The following is a 19,769-nucleotide window of genomic DNA, read 5'->3' on the forward strand; positions in this document are numbered from 1 at the left end:
ACAACTGTTTCTAAAACGTTTTGCAAAATCTTTTTTTTTTTTTCGCCAAATTCAACGAATCTCTCTAAATTACACGCTTCGATGGCATTATATGAAAACATGCCATTGCTGAATTGTGAAATTTGATGAGAATCATTTGTAGAATTTCTTTACTTTTTCCCCACAGTTACACAACCGTTTCCAGAACATTGTTTGGGTTAATTTTTGATAATAGTTCTAAAATATATTTTTGTCATTCATTCAATTTGAATTGTGATATTATGAGAATAATTTGCATTACTTCTTTACTTTTTTTCATCAGTTTCCAAAATGTTTTGTCAAAAATGTATTTTTATGCCATTTACTGAATTTATTTACTTTTTCCATCATGGTTTCCAACATGTTTTGGTGAAATTGAATTTCACAGAATTCAGTGAATGTTTTGCAGAATTACACGTTGCCATGGTGTTATATGAAAATTGGCGATTGTTGAATTATGAAATTTGGGGATTTTATGGGAATAATTTGTAAGTATTATTTAATTTTTAGCTGAATTGGGCAAATTTTTTGCAGAATTCATTTTTTTTTCAACATTTGTTAAATTTTTTTCCACAGAATTTATTTTTTTTTGCAGAATAGTATACTCTCATTGATTTTTATGAAAATTGGGTACGAGACTTGTGTAAAACTATAAATTTAAAAAGTTGCCCAATTCTTTAAAACTTTCACATATTTTTTTCATAGTTTAAAATGTTTTGCTGTACGGCAAAAATTCACAATTTCAAAAAAGATTATTGATCTATTTTGTTTGTAGAATTTCATGAAATTTGGCGATATTAGGAAATCGTTCTGCTACATTTTTTGTGTGAAGTTACAAGTGTGAAGTCCACTGTTTTTAAAGAACTCAATGAATTTGTGGATTTGTGACACCGAGAACTTGAAAATATACAGTATTCTAAACCAAAACATTTTGCCACCATCAAATGCTAAACTGTGAAATTTGGTGATTATCATGAGAATGATTTGCAGAATTTCTTTACTTTCTCCAAAACATTTTTAGTGAGATGAGTTTTCCCCTCCCCACGCAGATTTACACACTTCATTGATTTATATGAAACTGGGCGATTGCTGAACGGTGAATTTAGTGAAGTTTTTGGTCAATGTTTTTTTTTTTCTGCAGAATTCAGTAAATTTACGCAGAATTACATAGAACTACATAAAACAATGGTGATTAGAGTTGGTAAAAATTGCAGTTAGGCATGTTTTGCTTGATGGGAAAAAGCCACCATTTAATAAAAATTTAGATTTTTCCCCCAGAATAGAAATGTGGTAATTAATGCGGCAATGCATTAAATTTGGCGACTTTTTTTCAGTGAAATTACAGAAATATTGATGAAACTCATGTTTTTTGCCCCCCAGTTTGACCATTTTTTTAAAAACCTCAATGATTTTGTGGAATTGTGATATTTTACATTTACCAAATAGGGTATATGCCAAAGCATGCTAATAGGACTTTTAATTTGCCAGTAACCTGGGTTAATCGTTTCAAGCGAATTGTAAGCCAAAGCAAAGTGGGCGGTTTACCCCAGTATATTCAATGGAGCTTCTGCGCTAGCCTGCCGATTCTGACTGTCGTGTGCGAGTAAACGGCTCTTTGTCTCGTTTTACGCTTGAGCAACTAAATGAATCAAAGTCTGTTTAACGGATTGTATTTGAATGACATTACAACATCGATACTGTAAAAGGAAACGTATAAAATGGAAAAAACTCAGAATAACAGGTCACCATAAGTTTATCAGTATGGGAATCACATTAGCTCGGCATATACTCCATTGAGAATTTTTGTGGTGAAATTATACTAATATTTACAAAATTCCCAGTTTCTTTGAAATTACACACATCTTTCCTTAATTATATTACACTTGGTTATATGTATATTTACGAGCAGAAGAATTACATGAACAGTATTTTATTCCCAGCAGAAGTGTTGCCAGCTTCCACCGGTGAACGTCTCCTCTTGGAATGTAAATTGTGCTTGCCAACGAAATGCCAAAATCATCTCAGACGTGAATCTGATCATAAACTACTGCATGTTTTATACGGCAAACACACCGACACACTTGTATTGACGATGACGTCACCATTTTAGTTTGATCACTAACAGTGGAGCCGTTCTTATTATCAGTCACTCAGAAGTGATCTTGGAAGTGTAGCTAGATAAATAACACACCGTTTATATACTGTAAGTAGGAAAGAAGTCGGGGAAGTACAATAGGAGTTGGAGGGTTTTTTTGATAACACAGTGAACCGTTACTGATGTCTTGTTGCCTTTTTAATGTTGCTTTACTGTAAATACTGTATCCCTTTCTGTTATAGAAGTCTGTATTCAATTCTGTTCATGAATAAAAAGATTACACCTTTGGCTGTTTTATTGTTCACTTCCTCTAGAGCTGCACAATATATCATTTCAGCATTGATATCGCAATGTGCGCACTTGCGATAGTCACATCACAAAGACATGCAGTGTTCAGTCTGATTTATAGTTGACCAGGAGCCACAGGATTGAATTTAATCACTGCATTTATGACTTTTGCACCAAAACATTTCTTACTTAGAATTTTTGTCTCGTTTCTAGTCCAAGTATCTTCATTTCTAAGCAAATATGAGATTATTTTGCGAACCCCATTGATTACTTTAATAAATGAACGTTTGTATTTATACGGTACATTTGTGTGCAAAAGTATTACACGCAAAGTGCAATTTTGCTTGTCCAATTACTGTATTTTACATTTCTTCTTACCACAAATACAAACAAAATATAAAATATCCTCTATGAAAATGTGGACATCCTGTCGCTCTTGTTGGCCTTGCCAAAGATAACACATTTTTAAATAGGGTATATGCTGAAGTATGCTAATAGGACTTTTAATTTGTTAATAACCTGGGTTAAGCGTTTATCGTGAACTGCCTGCCATTGCAAAATTGGCACGTTTAAACGCCTGTTTTCTTTAAAAATGATATCCAATCTAAAGTGGGCTCAGTTAAATATTATTTGCATTTGATAAACCACAGCCGTTCTTCACCAGATAATGTTTCTATTTTTGGAGTTTCAGATAGTCTTACTAATTTTAAAGTTATTTTCACCTTAAAATATTTCAGATTTACTTTGCTTCAAATGTAATGGTTTTCCTAAGTGACGAAGTCTGTATGGCCAATAACAAATTCTTTTATTTTTTTAAAAGTTCAGTATGAAGTGTTATAGTGTGGCTGCGGACAGTGTGCCTTGGAAGCAATGCCAATAAGCTTAGGGTGTTTGTCATTTCCAAAGGAACATGACATTTGTTTTTTTACTACTAAAACCATTTTAAATTTACCAACATTACGACGGAAAATAAAAAGTGATTAAATGATTTTTAAAAATCCTAATACACTTAAATAGTTAAATACCCAGTAATTATCGATACCAAATGATAATGAAACTATATCATTCTATGCAATAACCCAGCCCTTAAGCTGCGGTCTCACTAGAGCAGGGGTGCTCAACCCTGTTCCTGGAGATCACCCTTCCTGCAACCCATATCAAAAACACACTTGCCTGTAATCATCGACTGCTGTTCAGGTCCTAATTAACTGATTTAGGTGTGTTTGATCAGGGTTGGAGCTGAACTATGCAGGAAGGTAGATCTCCAGGAACAGGGTTGAGCACTACTGCACTAGAGTTTGAGCTTGTGAAGAGTCGTACAGCTCTGCAAAAAGGAGGCAGGATTAAACTAGATGAGTAGATATTTAAAAAAACCAAGCGATTGGTCCATATTTTAAATATATGTCCAGACAGGTCATGTTTTGATCCTTGATTGCTCTCATGCAGTCAAGTGAAGCGATTTCACAGGTCAGACTTCAAGTTTTGCAGAGTTGTAAAGTTCAAGCTTGCAGCATGACCTTGCATTTCACTCTGACACATTCGCAATGCATATAAAATGGAAGTGCATGGGAAGAAAAGTCAAGTGTGACAGAAGCTTAAAAAACACTTCATTAAAAACCACCAAATAGCTAAAGGTTGTGCAGAATGGGACACTGGATGAAGTCAATTTTGTACCAAAGGACATTATGACCATTAAGATCCATCTTTCCCCACCAAAAAGAGATTTACAAAAGGAAAAAAAAACAATCAAATAAACAAATGAAACCGACAAGTCATTTGGTTGGAATAGATTTATTTAATCTGTCTGTAAACAAGGTGGTGAAATTAAATGTATGGCATTTCTTGGTTTATGCGTATGAAATCAGACGGTGTCCAAGATGTACGAAAAAGTAGAGGGGAAAAGAAGAGGTTTTGACAAACGTCCCAGAACATTTGTTGATCCCAAAACCCCTGAACAAAAAGGAGACACAGAATCATCCGGAAAGCTGTTTGAATCAACGATAACAACAGATCCTCTCGACATTATGGCACAGGACACACGTTATGATTGGAGTGTCACACACTTATTCAACATTTGGACTTGATGAAACAGCAGACAGTTTAACCATTGACAAATCGAAGGCAATATATATATTTTTTTTGTTTTCCATGTACGGTAAATTCAAGTCTTGATAGAGCTGTCAAAACCAGATGCTAGTGTTTCATTGGTAGTGCGTAAAAAACCCCCAAGGAGTGACAAATATTGGTCCGACGGACAAAACCTCAAGCGTATACACTGGGTAAGAACAGGTAGTGAAATGGAAAAGTTACATAAAAATACATATTATATAAGCTAGCTAAGTAAGTGCAATGAAGGAATGTACATGAACATTCAATTTCTGTGGCTGATGGGGAGAGAAAATAAAAATAAAATGCTACCGTAGCCCAATGGCAACCGAGTATAGCACTTAACCTCCTGATTAATGGGTGTTCATGATGAAGGGAAGGAATATTATCATTCAGGTAGAGCTTGAGCGCCAGCAGACGCCATATTTAATTGTGTTGTCTAATAAATATGTTGTCCAGCATAGCTCGGATCCATTCAGTAGGCTCAAAATTATGCAAACAAACATTCCCAGATTTGGTCTAAAAACGAAAGCTGTTGGTAGTATAAATGTAATGCAGCTCAAAACTTCATGTATACCCAAGTATTTGACTTAAAATCCCAATTAATGGATGCTAGTGATAGCAAAGTAGTGCTAAACCGTCAAAAAGAAGATGACAAACTTTGGGTAACTCAAATAAAATGGATATTTGTAGGAGTAGACGACATTTAAATGAACAAAAAGAGTTAAATAAGGCATCCACACTGACTTGGGCTCAAGCTTGCACATATTTGGTCTAGAAATGAGGGCTAAAGGGTGTAAAAAGTACAATAAAATATATTTTAGTGTTAATGCTTTGATGAAATGGACTTTAGGTGTAGTTTTTTTTTCAATGTTAAACATGTTCCACCATGACTAGGATACATTCAATAGGCTCAAATACAGTCGACCTCTTGGGCTAATGGTTAACAATACTCAAAAATCCCAATGGTCACCCAACTAGAACACTAAAAATCCTAAATCAATGGATGTTTGCGATAAATGGAAAGAATAAGCCAGGTAGTGCCAAAAGCACCAAATGAAAAACAAGAAGATGGGTTCTCATAAATTTTTATATTTAAATTGATAAGATGACATTAGTTTTTTTTAAATCCATTAATCATGTAGTCCACCCTGACTAGTGTCTATTTAATAGGCTTAAAGCCATATATAAACACGGTTGTCTTTTTGCAGTTTTAATCTAGAAAGTCAGGGCTAACGGGGGAAAAAAAAAATAATTCTCTGCAACCCATAAACCAATGGTCAACTATATCTCCTAATAGACATTCAAAAAGGGGAATGATTTTTAAATCGTTCTGGTAGAGCCGGATTATAACTCTTTAACCCAAATTTGTTCACATTTTCTAAGTGCTGACATCATATTTACTGTTTTATCCAATAAATGTGGTCCACCCCAACTAGGTCTATTACATAAGTTTGAAAATATGCATACAGTTGACCATTAAGATTTAAAACAAGACCGACACAGCTGATAGGGGAAGAAAAACTAATAAAAATGTTACCTGCAGCCCAAATTCCAATAAACAAACCCAACTAATCAGATTATATAAATGACCGGCTATGAGGAAACCAGAAATGTGTTAGTGCAGGTGCCATATTTAACCATTCCTGTTCATTGAATGTGTTGTCTACCCTAAACTAGTGTGCCTTCAACAAGATTTCAGATATGCATACAAATCGACCTTTCGCCCTTGATAATTAACTAAACACCCAAGATGAAGTCTTTACGCCAATGTTTTACCATGTTGTTTCACAATGAAACTGTAGTGCCAAACACTATTGAATACGGGGGGGGCGGGGGGGGGGGGGGGGTACAGAAATAAAGGTAGATTTTGAATCCAATAAATGGAGCAAATCTCATTGAAAGAGGTTAGCGGTGATAAGAATGAGCAGCTATGTTGGAGGGTGTATTAATATCCAGATCTCCTCAGGTATTCAGCCATGGTATACGTTTTCTTGTTGAGCTGCCCTCCATGGATACCTTCCTTGCCCTTGACCATAATCAATGCTGGAGTACAAGGAAAAAAAAATAGGAACAAAAATCAACACTTGAGGGGGAAAGAGAAACACTTTCCCAACTTAAAATTGGTTGTTGACAAGATTAATTATCCTTCCTTGACATTAAATGTCCAAAAACTTTAAAAACATTTCAAGAAGATGGGGAAACAAAAAAAAAAAAAAAAAACCTCTTCACAGCTTAACTTGGGAACGTATGTGACTTTTCCTTTTTTTTTTTACCTAAATCGTACTAAAGAAAAAAACCTAAAAGCCTGAATCTCTTAAGTATTTTGCCATTGAAAATGCCTTCTTATTCAAGCCGCCTCCGTGGACCCCTTCTTTTCCCATAACAAGAATCAAGACTGAAAGAAAAAGACAGAAAGAGAGTTAAGAGGACAGGGAAAAAATAACAGCTCTGGAAAAAAGCCAAACCAAGATCAACACCGCCAGACAGGAAAAGCAGAAAATAGATCAAGATCAACATGCATGCAAAGAAAAGATCTCCATTTGATTCTGCTAAACATTTTTAATAGCCAACATATTATTATTATTATTATTATTATTATTAGTTTTTGCCATTAGAAATGAAGATCATTCTTTTTTTCCATTATAATGTTGTTATATTTTCTATAAAAAAAAAGATATAGAAATTTTATACCACTTTAGGAAAAGAAAAGAAAAATCAACATGCTATAAAAAGTAATAATTTGCTTTATTATTATTAATAATAGTTCAACGCTGTAGGCCTTTAAGGGTGCTTTCACACCTAGGCGTTTGTTTCAAAACCTGTTGTTTGCCCAGTTAGAACCTGTTGTTTGCCCAGTTAGTGTGGTTCATTTGGCATCTGAAAATCAATAGGTCCGAGATCGCCTGAATGAGGTGGTCTTAACCTGATTGAAACTAACTCTGGAGCAGATCAAGTGTAGCGAGAAAGAAATACAATCTAATGAACCAGGCTTAAAAAAAATAAAAAAAAAACACAACATCACAGTGTAGTAAGGTTATGTAGGCTAATGACCATATATACATGTCTGTATAAAGGGAGACAGAGTAGGGCGGGATGTCATTCCTACAGTTAAATGTGCACTTCATGTTGAATACAAAAGTGAAAGCATGCGGAATTACATAGTGCCGTTCATCCGTTAAGAAAACTAACGGAAATTACCCTTATTATATAATATTTTTCTTATTTAAAAATTTTCTAATTTTGTTTTAGGCCTATTGTTTTGTTTATTTGTGCACTTTGAAAGAAAGATCAATATTGATCTACTTCAGGATGTGACTGCAGTCTCTGTTCATCTGTTATTTCACTCTATAATTTAAGCCCAATACAGGATTCTGGCAGATTAACGTTTTTAATAGATTGATGGATTAAATGGTGACGATCTCTGTGGGTGTCAAAATTAAAGCGCACCTTGTGTCTAATATATAGCGCGTCTTATTGCTAATCATCATAAATTTAAGTAATGATGACAGGCGAGCGAAATTCAGGCAACTAAAAATTAAACCCTAAAACTCTGATTAAATGCAACAAATGACTCAACTAATTTGAACTAATTTAGTCCGTTTAGAAACTCTGCTGTGTGAATGCGCACCAAGAAAGAACAAAAAACAAACCTTGTACCAATTTTAATCCCGGTTTTAGAACAAAACCATCTTTCAACAGTTGTGAAAGCACCCTAAGAAATAACCAAAATAATTTGGCTTAATAGAAACTAACGCAATAAAGACCTACAGCTATGTCTTAGAAAAATCAGAGGTATTCAGGTCCATCAGTGAGCAAATCTAAATTTTAGAAACGCGAGTTCTTGAAAAAGCTTCAAGGTGTTAGCAAAAGATTCCAGCATGCGAGGGTTTCAATGCTTCTTACTAGATCAAGCCAGAAAAGCAAGTTTAGTTTGTCTCAACATGCCATGAAGTAGAAGAAAGAAAGAGTGCTTTATTTCAGGAAAAAGGAAATCCTCTCGCATCTTCAAGAGTGACATTAGCTGTAAATGCATGCATTAGTGCGAATGAATGTGTACAGGTCCACACACACACACACTTCCTGAACCACGCTTTAACTCAGAGAGATTGAGAACAAACATTACTTGGGTATGCAAAATCATTTTTTTTTTTTTTTTTTACTAAAAAGACAAGCCTTTTGACTGTCAAACAAATGCTTAGGTCATATTTCAACCACAAAATAGAGTAGAGATTTAGGGCCTTATGTAGAATAAATGTCAACAGAATAATTAGGGAAAAATATATGTATTGTTATTAGTATTTTTTATTTATTTAAAATCAAATCAACTGGCATTAATGAATTAGCTGGGTGTATTTGCAAGTACCTAAATGTTGTGTAACATCACAAAGGGAAATCTGTCCTCTAAATACAATTGGTTAAATATGATGGTAATTTGAGAGGGAAATTAACCCTTGGAAAGAATGCGAGTAACTTATTAACTGTAATGGTGAGGTGTCAACAGCTATAGTTTTGACCTAAGGCAGGCAGTTTAACCATTATAGTAGCCTGCATTGTATATTTGTGTTACTGGAATAACTAACTTCGATATGAAGCCTTAAAATATTGATAGTAAATACTAGGGGTGAACAATATATTGTTTGAGCAATGCGTGTATTCGCAATAGCCATGTCGCAGAAGAATATATATTTTTTTTATTTATACAATGGCCATTTTGTTTTACATTTGTTCAATTTCCGTGCTCGAATTAGAATGGCCACGATACCATTAAATCATGTCACGATACTATATCAGCTGAAGTAGTGAGGTGATATTGTAAATTCATAACTCAAATTATAAAGAAAACAATGTTATAATTGGCCTATTTTAAAAGTTACTTTATAATTCTCTTATTGAGAAATAATATTTGCAAGCCACCACCTAAAATTAATTCAATTTGTAGATAAGAGTAAAAAAAAAAAAATAAAAAAAATAAAATAAATAAAAAAAAATAAAAAAATTAAATAGATAAATTATACCTACAGCAGCACCGGCAGTATTTGAGCTATAGTATCACGATACTACCATAGTACCGGTAAACCATGCAACCCAACTCAAATATGGTTTGACTTCACAGCAAACCATAAAGCGCAACTCATATACCTTTTGTTTTTGCCCAGTCGTATTTATGCATGCTTGTAATTTATTAGATTTTATGCAGATGCACTGCATAAAGATTTCTCATTCATTCTAAATGAAGAAATCTTCCCAAATAATCAAGTGAAAGTCATATTGCAGCAAAACAAAACAGATTTCAAAATATTGTGTAGTCGATATTTCCCACTGCAATTTGTAAACTACATATGCAAGGGTGTTTGTTGGTGGTTTTATTACCCCCCCAAAAAACCCACAAAGATTATGGTAGAACACATTCACTTGATTAAAGATTTTTTTATATGCATGTACTATAAGCATTTTCTAGACAAAAAAAAAAAAAAAAAAAAAAAAAAAAAATTATATATAAAATATATAATAAAATATATATATATGCAAAATGTTACAGCAAAGTACTTAATGGGGTAAGAGCAAAAATCTTATGTCAAGATTATTTCTCACTTAAACAACGTTTCTTAATAAAAAGGACAATATTTTTGTTTTTATAGAAAATGCTTCTTGATTTAAGAATTTACATATTTGGACTAAAAACAAGACCAAAAAAAAGCTACAGTAAGCAATTTTTTCTTGGCCATCTTAAAGCATTGCTGATATTGAAACGGGAGCAGTTACTAACCTCTCAATATTGGCCTTTCAATTGTCTCTAAATTCAATTGATTTGAACATTTAACTTGTTTATTTGTTCACATTAAATACCTTAAAACAAAATTGGTCATGGGACTTCAGAACATGCCAGCTTGCCGAATGCATCAATACCAAGCAAAAGCAAGATTGTATCGTTTAAAATATTCCAGTATCAACAGATATCAAAACCTCAATATTTTGACAACACTGGTGTATATGTCAGGCTTATTTTGCTTACCCCACAGAGTATTTTGCTTTATATTTGCTATATAATTTTGCCATATTTATTAAAACTTTTTTTTTTTTGCTCAAGAAAAAGGTTTCTTGATTTCCAAATATTTGGATTCTTAAAATCATCTTTACATGTAGGCTACCATAATCTCCCTTAGACTTATTAGTTAATAGCACAGTGTGCAATTAAACTATTACCAACTCCCCTGGCATATGTAGTTTACAAATTGCTGTATCAAATGGTCTCGACTAGGCCTGCACAATATTGGAAAAATCTGACATTGCGATAAAGGGATGAGAATCTTTAGTGACATCCCAATAAAATTCTGGGAGTAACAAGTCGATTGCAAAATGATTCTTCGCCAATACATCTTTCTCTTTACATAAACCAGAATCGGGGCTAGTACCATAAAGCCTGATTAGCTGGCTAGCCACTTAAGTTTGTACCTGTTCTGGGTTAACATGAAGGTAGTTAAGAGGCTTTGTATCATCATGGCAAAGAGTGAGATGACTTTAAATAACCTAAAACCCAAGATTGGTGCAAACCAATCTGAAATTTAACTGGCTAGTCAGCTAACCCAGCTTCATGTCAGAGTTTCTATGCTTTTGTTTATGATTATTAGGTGTAACTACAAAAATAAATTGGGTACAGAGTGGTAAATAAATAGATGGATGAAATATGACCAAAGCACGTCATTTAAAATTAAAAATAATAAATATTTTCCTCCTTTAATGCTGCTCTTAAATACCTGGATTTACAGCAGCACTGGATTGAAGCATTTACTTGCTTTACGTCTTCCATTTTAATAATAAAAAAAAAATTAACAAATAATAATAATAATAAAAAGTTATCAATTTCACGACCAAATAGTTAGTATGCATGGACAATGTATATATTAAGGAAAGGATGACATCTACAGTCCTAGATTATCCATCTATCACTAATAGATAAAACACTATGAAGTCACTCATCAAGGCTAATTGCAATAAAACAAGAAAGCAGTTTTACTTTTGGTTGCTTTGCCAACAGCGATGTTGTAGGTCGGCTCTCCTCCTTGACTTTTTGTCCTGATGTCCATCGTCCAGTCACCCTCCGTTGTCAGATTGTCCCGAATAACAGAGCACTTCTTTGAACCTAAAGTCAGGCCATTGGTGAAGAAACTCTGTCGGTCTTTGCCTACAAGCACATCGATTTCTGTGGGCTGAGGATAAGAGAAAACATTAAAAAAGTGGAACTGTAATTGACGTGTCTAGTCTTCACATTAAGCAAGGAATAATTGACTGGTGCGTTGAATTAAAATAATGCACACTTGAGGTGGTCATGCGGCATTATATTCTTCCAGTGTCACATATTTTAGTGAATTATAATTCTTATACTAAGATTAGCAAACCTAAAGCTACTTCTTAGATGTTGTATTTTAGACATTTGTCCTCAACAGCTCCTGTATGTACCAAAAGTTTTTTTACACGGCTCATTCAAAGCATTCTGATGTGATTGACCATTTTAGCTACGAAATAAATCATTCAGGAACTGCATTGCATGCAAAACGGAACCATTTCAGTGATGCATTTATTTGAAAATAACAGATCACCTTGAAATGTTCCATCAGCATAGAGCATTTAACGGTCCTGTAGTACAAGTATTAATGAATAGTTGTGGGTAAGTGCAGTAAAAGACTAGCAGATAATTTGATAAACTGCAGACATGTGGAGCCTGGTGTTGTGCACTTTGAACATGTAACCAACTAGTAACACAGATATGGAATTTGCCTTTACACAAGTAAGAAGATAACTTTAAAAAAGTAAAATCAATTTTGATAAAGAAAAACTAAATACAGTGAATTACTAATAGTTTACAAACTCTTCCCTACAGCCAACATGTTGATCTCCCTTTCCGCAAAATCATTTTTGATTTACAACTCAAGTCAGCTGAAAAACATCCATACTGTTAATATGCTACGTTTTAAGGGTTTACACTACCTGACAAGTCTTTTGTCTATCCGAGTTTTAGGAACAAATAACTGCACTTCTAGTTGATCATTTGGCATCAGAAGTGGCTTATATGAAAGGCAAAGGCCTCTAGATTACACTTATTTGAGCACAATAAAATATTATCATGTCTTGATTTTTACGGGTTTATTAGGAAAGTGAGGTCTGACTTTGTTTAGACAAAAGTCTGGTCACTGGAGACTAGACTGGCCAATCCTGGAGCACCTTGACCTTCTTTGCTTTTAGGATCTTTGATGTGGAGGCTGAAGTATGAGCAGGAGCGCTATCCTGCTGGAGAATTTGCCCTCTCCTGTGGTTTGTAATGTAACGGGAAGCACAAATGTCTTGATACCTCAGGCTGTTGAGGTTGCCATCCACTCAGCAGATCAGACGTCCCATACTGAATGTATACCCAAACCATGATTTCTCCTTCACCAAACTCGGCTGATATCTGTAAGAATCTTGGGTCCATGTGGGTTCCAGTTGGTCTTCTGCAGTATTTGTGATGATTGGAACGCACTTTTACAAATGATCAACTAGAAGTTTTAACGGTCGCTCTTACAAATGGCATCGACAACCAGACTTGTCTAGTAGTGTATACTGCAGAAAAACATCTCTGCTGCATGCGACAACTCATTAAAAAAAAATTAACATGCAAGTTAAAGAAACAGTCAACATGCATCAAAACGGGGAGAAAAAAAAAATTAAAAAATAAAAATACTATAGACAAAGTCTCAAAAAGTCATTAGTAGCACGTTGAGCCACTAGGTAAATGAAACTATTAAAAGGGTAAACTGTAGCTATGTAAAATAAATTTAAAAAAAAAACACGTAAATGAAGGAATTTGCTAAATATAATCTGTAGGCTAGAAGAAAAAGGGATTTACAAAATTCAAGTGACCAAATAATTAGCTTTTAAAAGTAAATACGCTGTGAAAGCAAGTAGACTTCACAATCAAAGTCTAAAGTTAGGTTTTTATTTGATTAAACAAATTTAACAATTAAATTACTAAATATTCACCCTGCCAACTGTCCCAGTACATACAACTTTTATATCTGCAATTTCCCCACCGAAAATGCAAACAGACTTCACCCAATGCATGCTTTTAAATCTCATTTTTAAAAATTATCAGCGCACAAACACATTGCTTTGGCTTATTTCATATTAAGCTATGCAATTGTTAATTTTCACACTTCAAATTATAAATGATTAAGAAAGTTACAATTGAAAAGAGGAACTTAACACATTAAAATGGAATTTCAATTGTACATTTACTCCAATGCTTGATCGTGTAGTTCCTCCAACGAAAGCAAAGTGCTCCAGTTTAATCATTAAACAACAAAAACAGAAGTGTATTTTTAGAGTCCTCTGAAACCTTCAATGGATATTTCTGGAATGTGATGAAGGTGATTTAAGATCATCATCCTAAAAAGGAGCTTCGGTAAGACGACGGTGGGAAATATTCAGCCAAACCCTTAAACTAGAAGTATTAATCATAACAAACAATGGTTTTATGTTAAACGCCACACAGATCAAGTCTGAACGTGCAGTTTTACCTCCCAAGATTTTTTTGTCACTTGCTCTGCATAGCTTTGTTTGTTCTGGCTGTGTTTCTCCCATGGTTTACCCTGAGGTCAAACCAAATAAAACTAAAAGCAGCTCAACACTGATGAGGATTCAGGAGCTGGTGTTATTTCCAGCAAGATTTTGGAGCAGTTGTTTGGCGACAAACAGAGTCTGAAGTTTAACTTCTCTCCTAGCCAAGAATGAGTTCAAGGCATTATGCAGGAAACTCAGAGGCACAATTGGCTCTCTGCAAACCAGCATGACTAACAGTGTCAGGCCTCAACAGAAGTAGTCTTACAGGTTTAGGATGACGTAGCAGTAATGAGCTGGGACTAGCAGGGAAACGCCTTACATCCACAATTTGGTTTATCTAAACCTCAGAACCTTTAATCTTTGGGAATTACTGCTAATAAGGAAGTTGGTAAACAACAACTTCTCCAATCTCACTGCATAGCGGGAACCCAAATGTATGCACGCGTAGTCGATAGCTATGCAAGTTAACTTTAAAATGTAAATAATGTTTACGCAACAGTAAAGTTTTAGTAAAGCCCAGGCAAGAATTTTAGGAATTTTCTTTGTGGAAAAAAAAAACATTAATCCTGTAGCCCACCATTGCATTGTTTGTTAATACTAAATGCACACATTTTTAAAAAAGGATAAATTTAACGTATTAGTTTATGCAGACAATCAATATCTTGCTAAATTTGCCAGCAAAATGTCAGAATAAGTGAGCAATTTTGTCGTTTATAAGAATACAACAATAGCATTGTGCAACAAGAACCGCACCTCAGAAAGCATGAGACTTTAAATGCTCAATTAGTCAATGGCTGCCAAACCAGAATTCTTTAAAAATATCTTGCATATAGAAAAAAAAAAGGGCTTAAAGCCAAAAGAGTAAATTACTTAATTGGATTTTTTTAGTTAACTAACCTTTAACATCATCATCTAAACTTATTTCCATGATCACAGGAACCATACAATGTGCACACACAAAAAAAGCCTAATATATGCACATGCCTGTTTTTGCATACTGCATATTACAAAAAACAAAGTAAAATCAGCCGTGGCTGCAGCAGGTGCAATATTACAGAGCAGGACCAGCAGACACACCCTGTGCAAGCAGGTGGTCATGTTGGAAGTTACCTGACTAGGGACTATTGTCAGACGCTTTATAATATGGTGTCTGCTGCAGCCATGGTAGGGTCAGCAAAGTTCTTTGATTTATGCTGGAATGAAGGTGATGCTTTGTATGAATCCAAAAGGCTCTGAAGAAAATAATAAATAAATATATATTGCAGTGCAAGAGCTATGATTTGCCACCTTGTATTTGACAATTGTGGGCGGGGCAACACGGGTGCCACCAGTGGTTAAATCTAGAGTCCACTGAGGAGCTCCGGACATACTTTGATTGTTTATTTTATGATCAAAGTTGTTGAACATTTGCCAGTTCCTGCCTTTTTGCTTTCTTGAATGTGTGAGAGTTTCAACTTCTGTTACAGTTGCATGCATTTTTGGTGTACACTCAAAACACCGCTGAAGAAACTCAAAATAATGAACACTGAAACTTTTCTGAAAATTTATAGCAGAGAAACATGTTCATAAATAGCTCAAATGGGCTACATGCAGAGGATATTCTATGGATGCAGTGATCACTTGAAGTCAAAGTATAAATTGGGCTTGAAGCTGAATTTGGTAAACTAAAGAAATCTACTTAATGAATTTAACATTTAAAGTTGGTCTTAAATTGAGCCTATCAGTTATATTTTTAGTTGCAACTAACATTCTGTACCATTGTACTTAAGCTAATTTAATTTGTTTAAAACATTGGTTTACTCTAGAAATGCATACAATAAAAATTGTCAAATGTAGCGCAAATAGCTCAAAAAATGCCATTTTATTAAATTTTAAAAGGTTGATATTAAAGGTAGGGTCAAACGATACTGGAATTCGGTACCAAGGGATAATAAAAACATCCATTTCCTGCAAACATCCGAGCACAATCATAAACAGCACCTATTTGCTGTTGTGTTCACATGCTCAACAGTGTCCCTGTATCTGTGGTTACACCCAGTTAACAGTGCAGAGTTTGAACTTATGACCTTCTGGCCAATCACAGTAATTTCTGTTGAGAAGGCGAACACAATGGCAAATCAGCGCTGTTAAAGAACGTGCTCAGTAGCGCTCAAATGCTAGCGGGAAATGGGACATTTTTAAAATGTCAGTATTGACTGGTACCAAATTCCAGTATTGTGCAACCCTAATACAAAAAAAGTGTAACGTTTCAAGCAGACCGCCTGTTCATCAGCTAGTTTGGCTTTTCAAATTTAATAAATTAGCACTGGTGTTGCCGACTTTAAATATAGATTTTGGCATTCATTTTTGGCTGAGCACCTATTTAAAGTGATGTGCATGCTCTTGTGCATTTTCGTAGCCAAGTTAATTATGATATTGTATAAAAGCTTCAGCAATTCGATCAAGAAGAACATTTGACAGTCATCAGCCTAATCTTACTAATTTTCCACCCAGTATGATTTAGGAGAGTGGAGTTTGTATTTTGATAAATGCAAGAAAACACACAAAACCAAAGCAACGGTGATATCTAGAATTTATTTTTCTCTTAGATAAACTATCTCTTTACCCGTTATAGGTATGGGACGGTAAGGTATAACTCGGTTTGGAAAAAGCCAAGGTTTTAAAGCCACCAAATATTCTGCTATACTGTTCCTAAGGTATTTGTACCTTAAAAGTTTTTTTTTTTTTAGTACAACAGTACCTCCAGCAGAAAAGATTTCCAAAGATGCCGTTTTGTAAGATAAAGAAATCGGTATTTTAAAAACTAAAGATGACATCAGAAGTTGCTGATTCATTTGAATAATTTAGCCTGACATGTTTACTGCACTAAAACATTATAAAGGTTTCTCAAAATAAAATATTTTCTGTTCAAAGGGGGAAAGGAAACTGTGATATTTTTTAATCAAGGTTATCACACCGTCAGAATCTTATACAAGCCCATCTCTAACGGTTACCAAATCTGATGTTTACATAATTCACCAACCCCACAAGCAAAACAGCTATTAAGAGCTGCCTATTAAATAGGAGCAATTAAAAAAAAAAATTTACAAGGTTAGACATTTTTAAATAGTAATTTTCCCCATTGAGGGAGTTGGTTTTATTTATATATATTTATATATATATATATATATATATATATTTATATATATATATATATATATATATATATATATATATATATATATATATATATATATATATATATATATATATATATATATATATATATATATACACACAAATTTTTATTTTTCCCCCACATTCAGTGACAAGCTACTAATATTGTTTACCATGCTACTTTGAATATTCTGTCTGAAAACCACAGGCAAGTATGACTCTAAAACAACATCAGTCCTATTTATTTGACTGAAAAATGTTGTGCTTTGAAAGTCTTTGGCTGCTAATATGATTTCACCATTTAATATTTGCAAAGATTTTTTTCTAACTAAATTATTAAGGAGAAAGTCCGAAATTGTGAATATATAAACTTAACTTCACCTAAAGTAAAACTCAAACAGGGTAAATATTAAGGCGAACAAAAGAAAATTGAAGAAAATAGGAATTTTGTAGCCACTGATTTAAAGTATTTTCCTCTACTATGGCCATCGATGAAATCACATTTTTCAAACATCTTGAGGACAATTCAGGAAGGTTTGAAAAAACGTGAGGGCGCGTAAATTGATTTTTTTATTGCAGAGCTTCCCCTTTAACACCCATTTATGGAGCGCCATCTTGGACAACAGGAAGAGAGCTGGAGCGGCATGTTTTCCGTATTCTAGAATGATCTTACGCACATTCCGCGGGTGAATGACGCGCACGTTCCCGCGTACAAGTGCATGTGCGTAAACTGGTGATTTTCAGATATGACCGGTTGATAAAAATCGGCATTTTACAACAATTCATCCGTTTATTTTTGACTGAAAACACATTTCCTTTCAAACATTGTAAAATATTTAACGTCTCCAAGACGTTCAACGCTTGATATTCAAGCGCATGAATCTGTAATCGACTACAAAGAGCTAACCTTGACGATCTGGCATAGTACATAACATAAAGAAAAGAATATTCAGATTGAAATCATAATAATGACTTAATGTAGTGTAGTCAGCAATATGTATGCCGAGGGCCTGGTTTTTTAATAAAGAGGCTGACAGGTTGATCGAAACGCTGGACGTGTGCCTATAACCTAAAAAGCTGATTACGAATACTGCTTATAAGAGCAGTAGCATCATTTTAGCGCGTTTATAACCAATATTCCCGCGCTATGAAATAACATGCGGTTTAAAATTTTTAATTAAACGACATTTTTCTTTTTGTCCGTTGGTTTCAAACAGACACCAGTACTGAGGCGCATTATAGTCCGCGCCTATGCGCTGTCTACTTAGGCAGCTTACTAGTTACTGAAACACATCCACAGGCTAAACACACCTAAAACACAAGGAGTGAATTAAAAACACTTAATTACCGTGATGTTTGCGAATGTTCCCCCTTCCTGCGCTCCCCAAACGTATTTAGCCTCCGCGGTGCACCCAACAATGGCGGCGTCCTGGCACGATCCGTCCGACATCAGGTTTTCCACGTAGCTTGCCCACGACATGTTTGCCTTCTTCTCAAACGCACACCGGTTGACTTGCAACTTAAAGACGACGATGCGGACAGCCTGGTGCCGTTTCGGTTTAAGCTCGCAGGATATCTGAACGTCCCACACGCCCCCCTTCTCTAATGTGAGTTTGAGCGGTAAAGAAAGAGTCCCGGTTGCTCCACAGGGTGTAGTCCCTCAAATATCCCTCCGCGCACGCGTGCTCAGGCTGCGGCCCATTAGCACAAAGCGAGCGCGCGGATTAATACGCCCTCTGATTGGATGGATAATGCTGGGGTGTTCACCAGGCAGGTTATTCATCAGAAAGTTAGCTAAATATGTAGAACAGCTGGACACGGTGTATATATGTTTTAATTCTAGAGACTACTAATTAAAACGACACACTTATAGCGATATGTTATTGTTATTCACATCATTTAGAGTATTTAAAACAATTCTAGTTTGGTCACATGCTTAAAAACTAAGAGCTTTTAACGCCTTTATCAAGAAACGGCCTCCATTTTGTTCACTGTGGACTGTAAACAAACCCATGGATTTGCGTATCGACCTTTTCATCCCCAGTTAGTTAATTTCCTCCAGATAAAATAAATATGTAAACTACAAAACTTAGCTAATTCGGCCCTCGATTTATTTTAGTTTCTACACTTAAAGTCAGTCACATTTTGTTGTGGAATTAGGAAATGTTTGCTATTGCAACAAAGCCAGAGATAAAGTGGTCAGGTGAAGAGTTGACATGGACAAACTGCTTCATAAACAACTCACTAACTTTATATCAAATATGATAGTGAACAGTTGAAATATCAAACAATGAAAGAGAATAAAACGTGATAAATTTGTAATTTTATTTGACAACAACGCCAAGTTTTGCACTGTTAATTAGCCTCTGACGAACTCTTGTGGACAAATTGTGTAACAACAAATTTTGACTATCTATCTATCTATCTATCTATCTATCTATCTATCTATCTATCTATCTATCTATCTATCTATCTATCTATCTATTTATCTATCTATCTGTTTGGGCAT

At 34.7% G+C, this 19,769-nt stretch overlaps 1 protein-coding gene across 2 annotated transcripts; it reads right to left on the minus strand.

The window, feature by feature from the left end:
* Positions 1-4,176: 4,176 nt before the first annotated feature.
* pfn2b (profilin 2b) lies at positions 4,177-18,896 on the minus strand. Of its 2 annotated transcripts, none has more exons than XM_005174056.6 (3): positions 18,609-18,896; positions 11,526-11,718; positions 4,177-6,905 (listed from the first exon to the last, which is right to left on the minus strand). In XM_005174056.6, exons 1-3 carry the CDS (start codon positions 18,738-18,740, stop codon positions 6,808-6,810), a joined length of 423 nt encoding a protein of 140 aa, XP_005174113.1. In that variant the 5' UTR covers positions 18,741-18,896; the 3' UTR covers positions 4,177-6,807.
* Positions 18,897-19,769: the final 873 nt, after the last annotated feature.

This window comes from Danio rerio, chromosome 22 (assembly GCF_049306965.1).
Source record: "Danio rerio strain Tuebingen ecotype United States chromosome 22, GRCz12tu, whole genome shotgun sequence".
NCBI classification, from domain to species: domain Eukaryota; kingdom Metazoa; phylum Chordata; class Actinopteri; order Cypriniformes; family Danionidae; genus Danio; species Danio rerio.

Excerpts from the sequence above, each read along its gene's own strand:
- pfn2b (XM_005174056.6), bottom strand. The coding sequence starts at position 18,740 with ATGTCGTGGGCAAGCTACGTGGAAAACCTGATGTCGGACGGATCGTGC. Across the intron at positions 11,719-18,608 it reads GAACATTCGCAAACATCACG|CCCACAGAAATCGATGTGCT; the intron begins GTAATTAAGTGT and ends TCTTATCCTCAG. Across the intron at positions 6,906-11,525 it reads TGTTGGCAAAGCAACCAAAA|TCTTGATTCTTGTTATGGGA; the intron begins GTAAAACTGCTT and ends TTTTTCTTTCAG.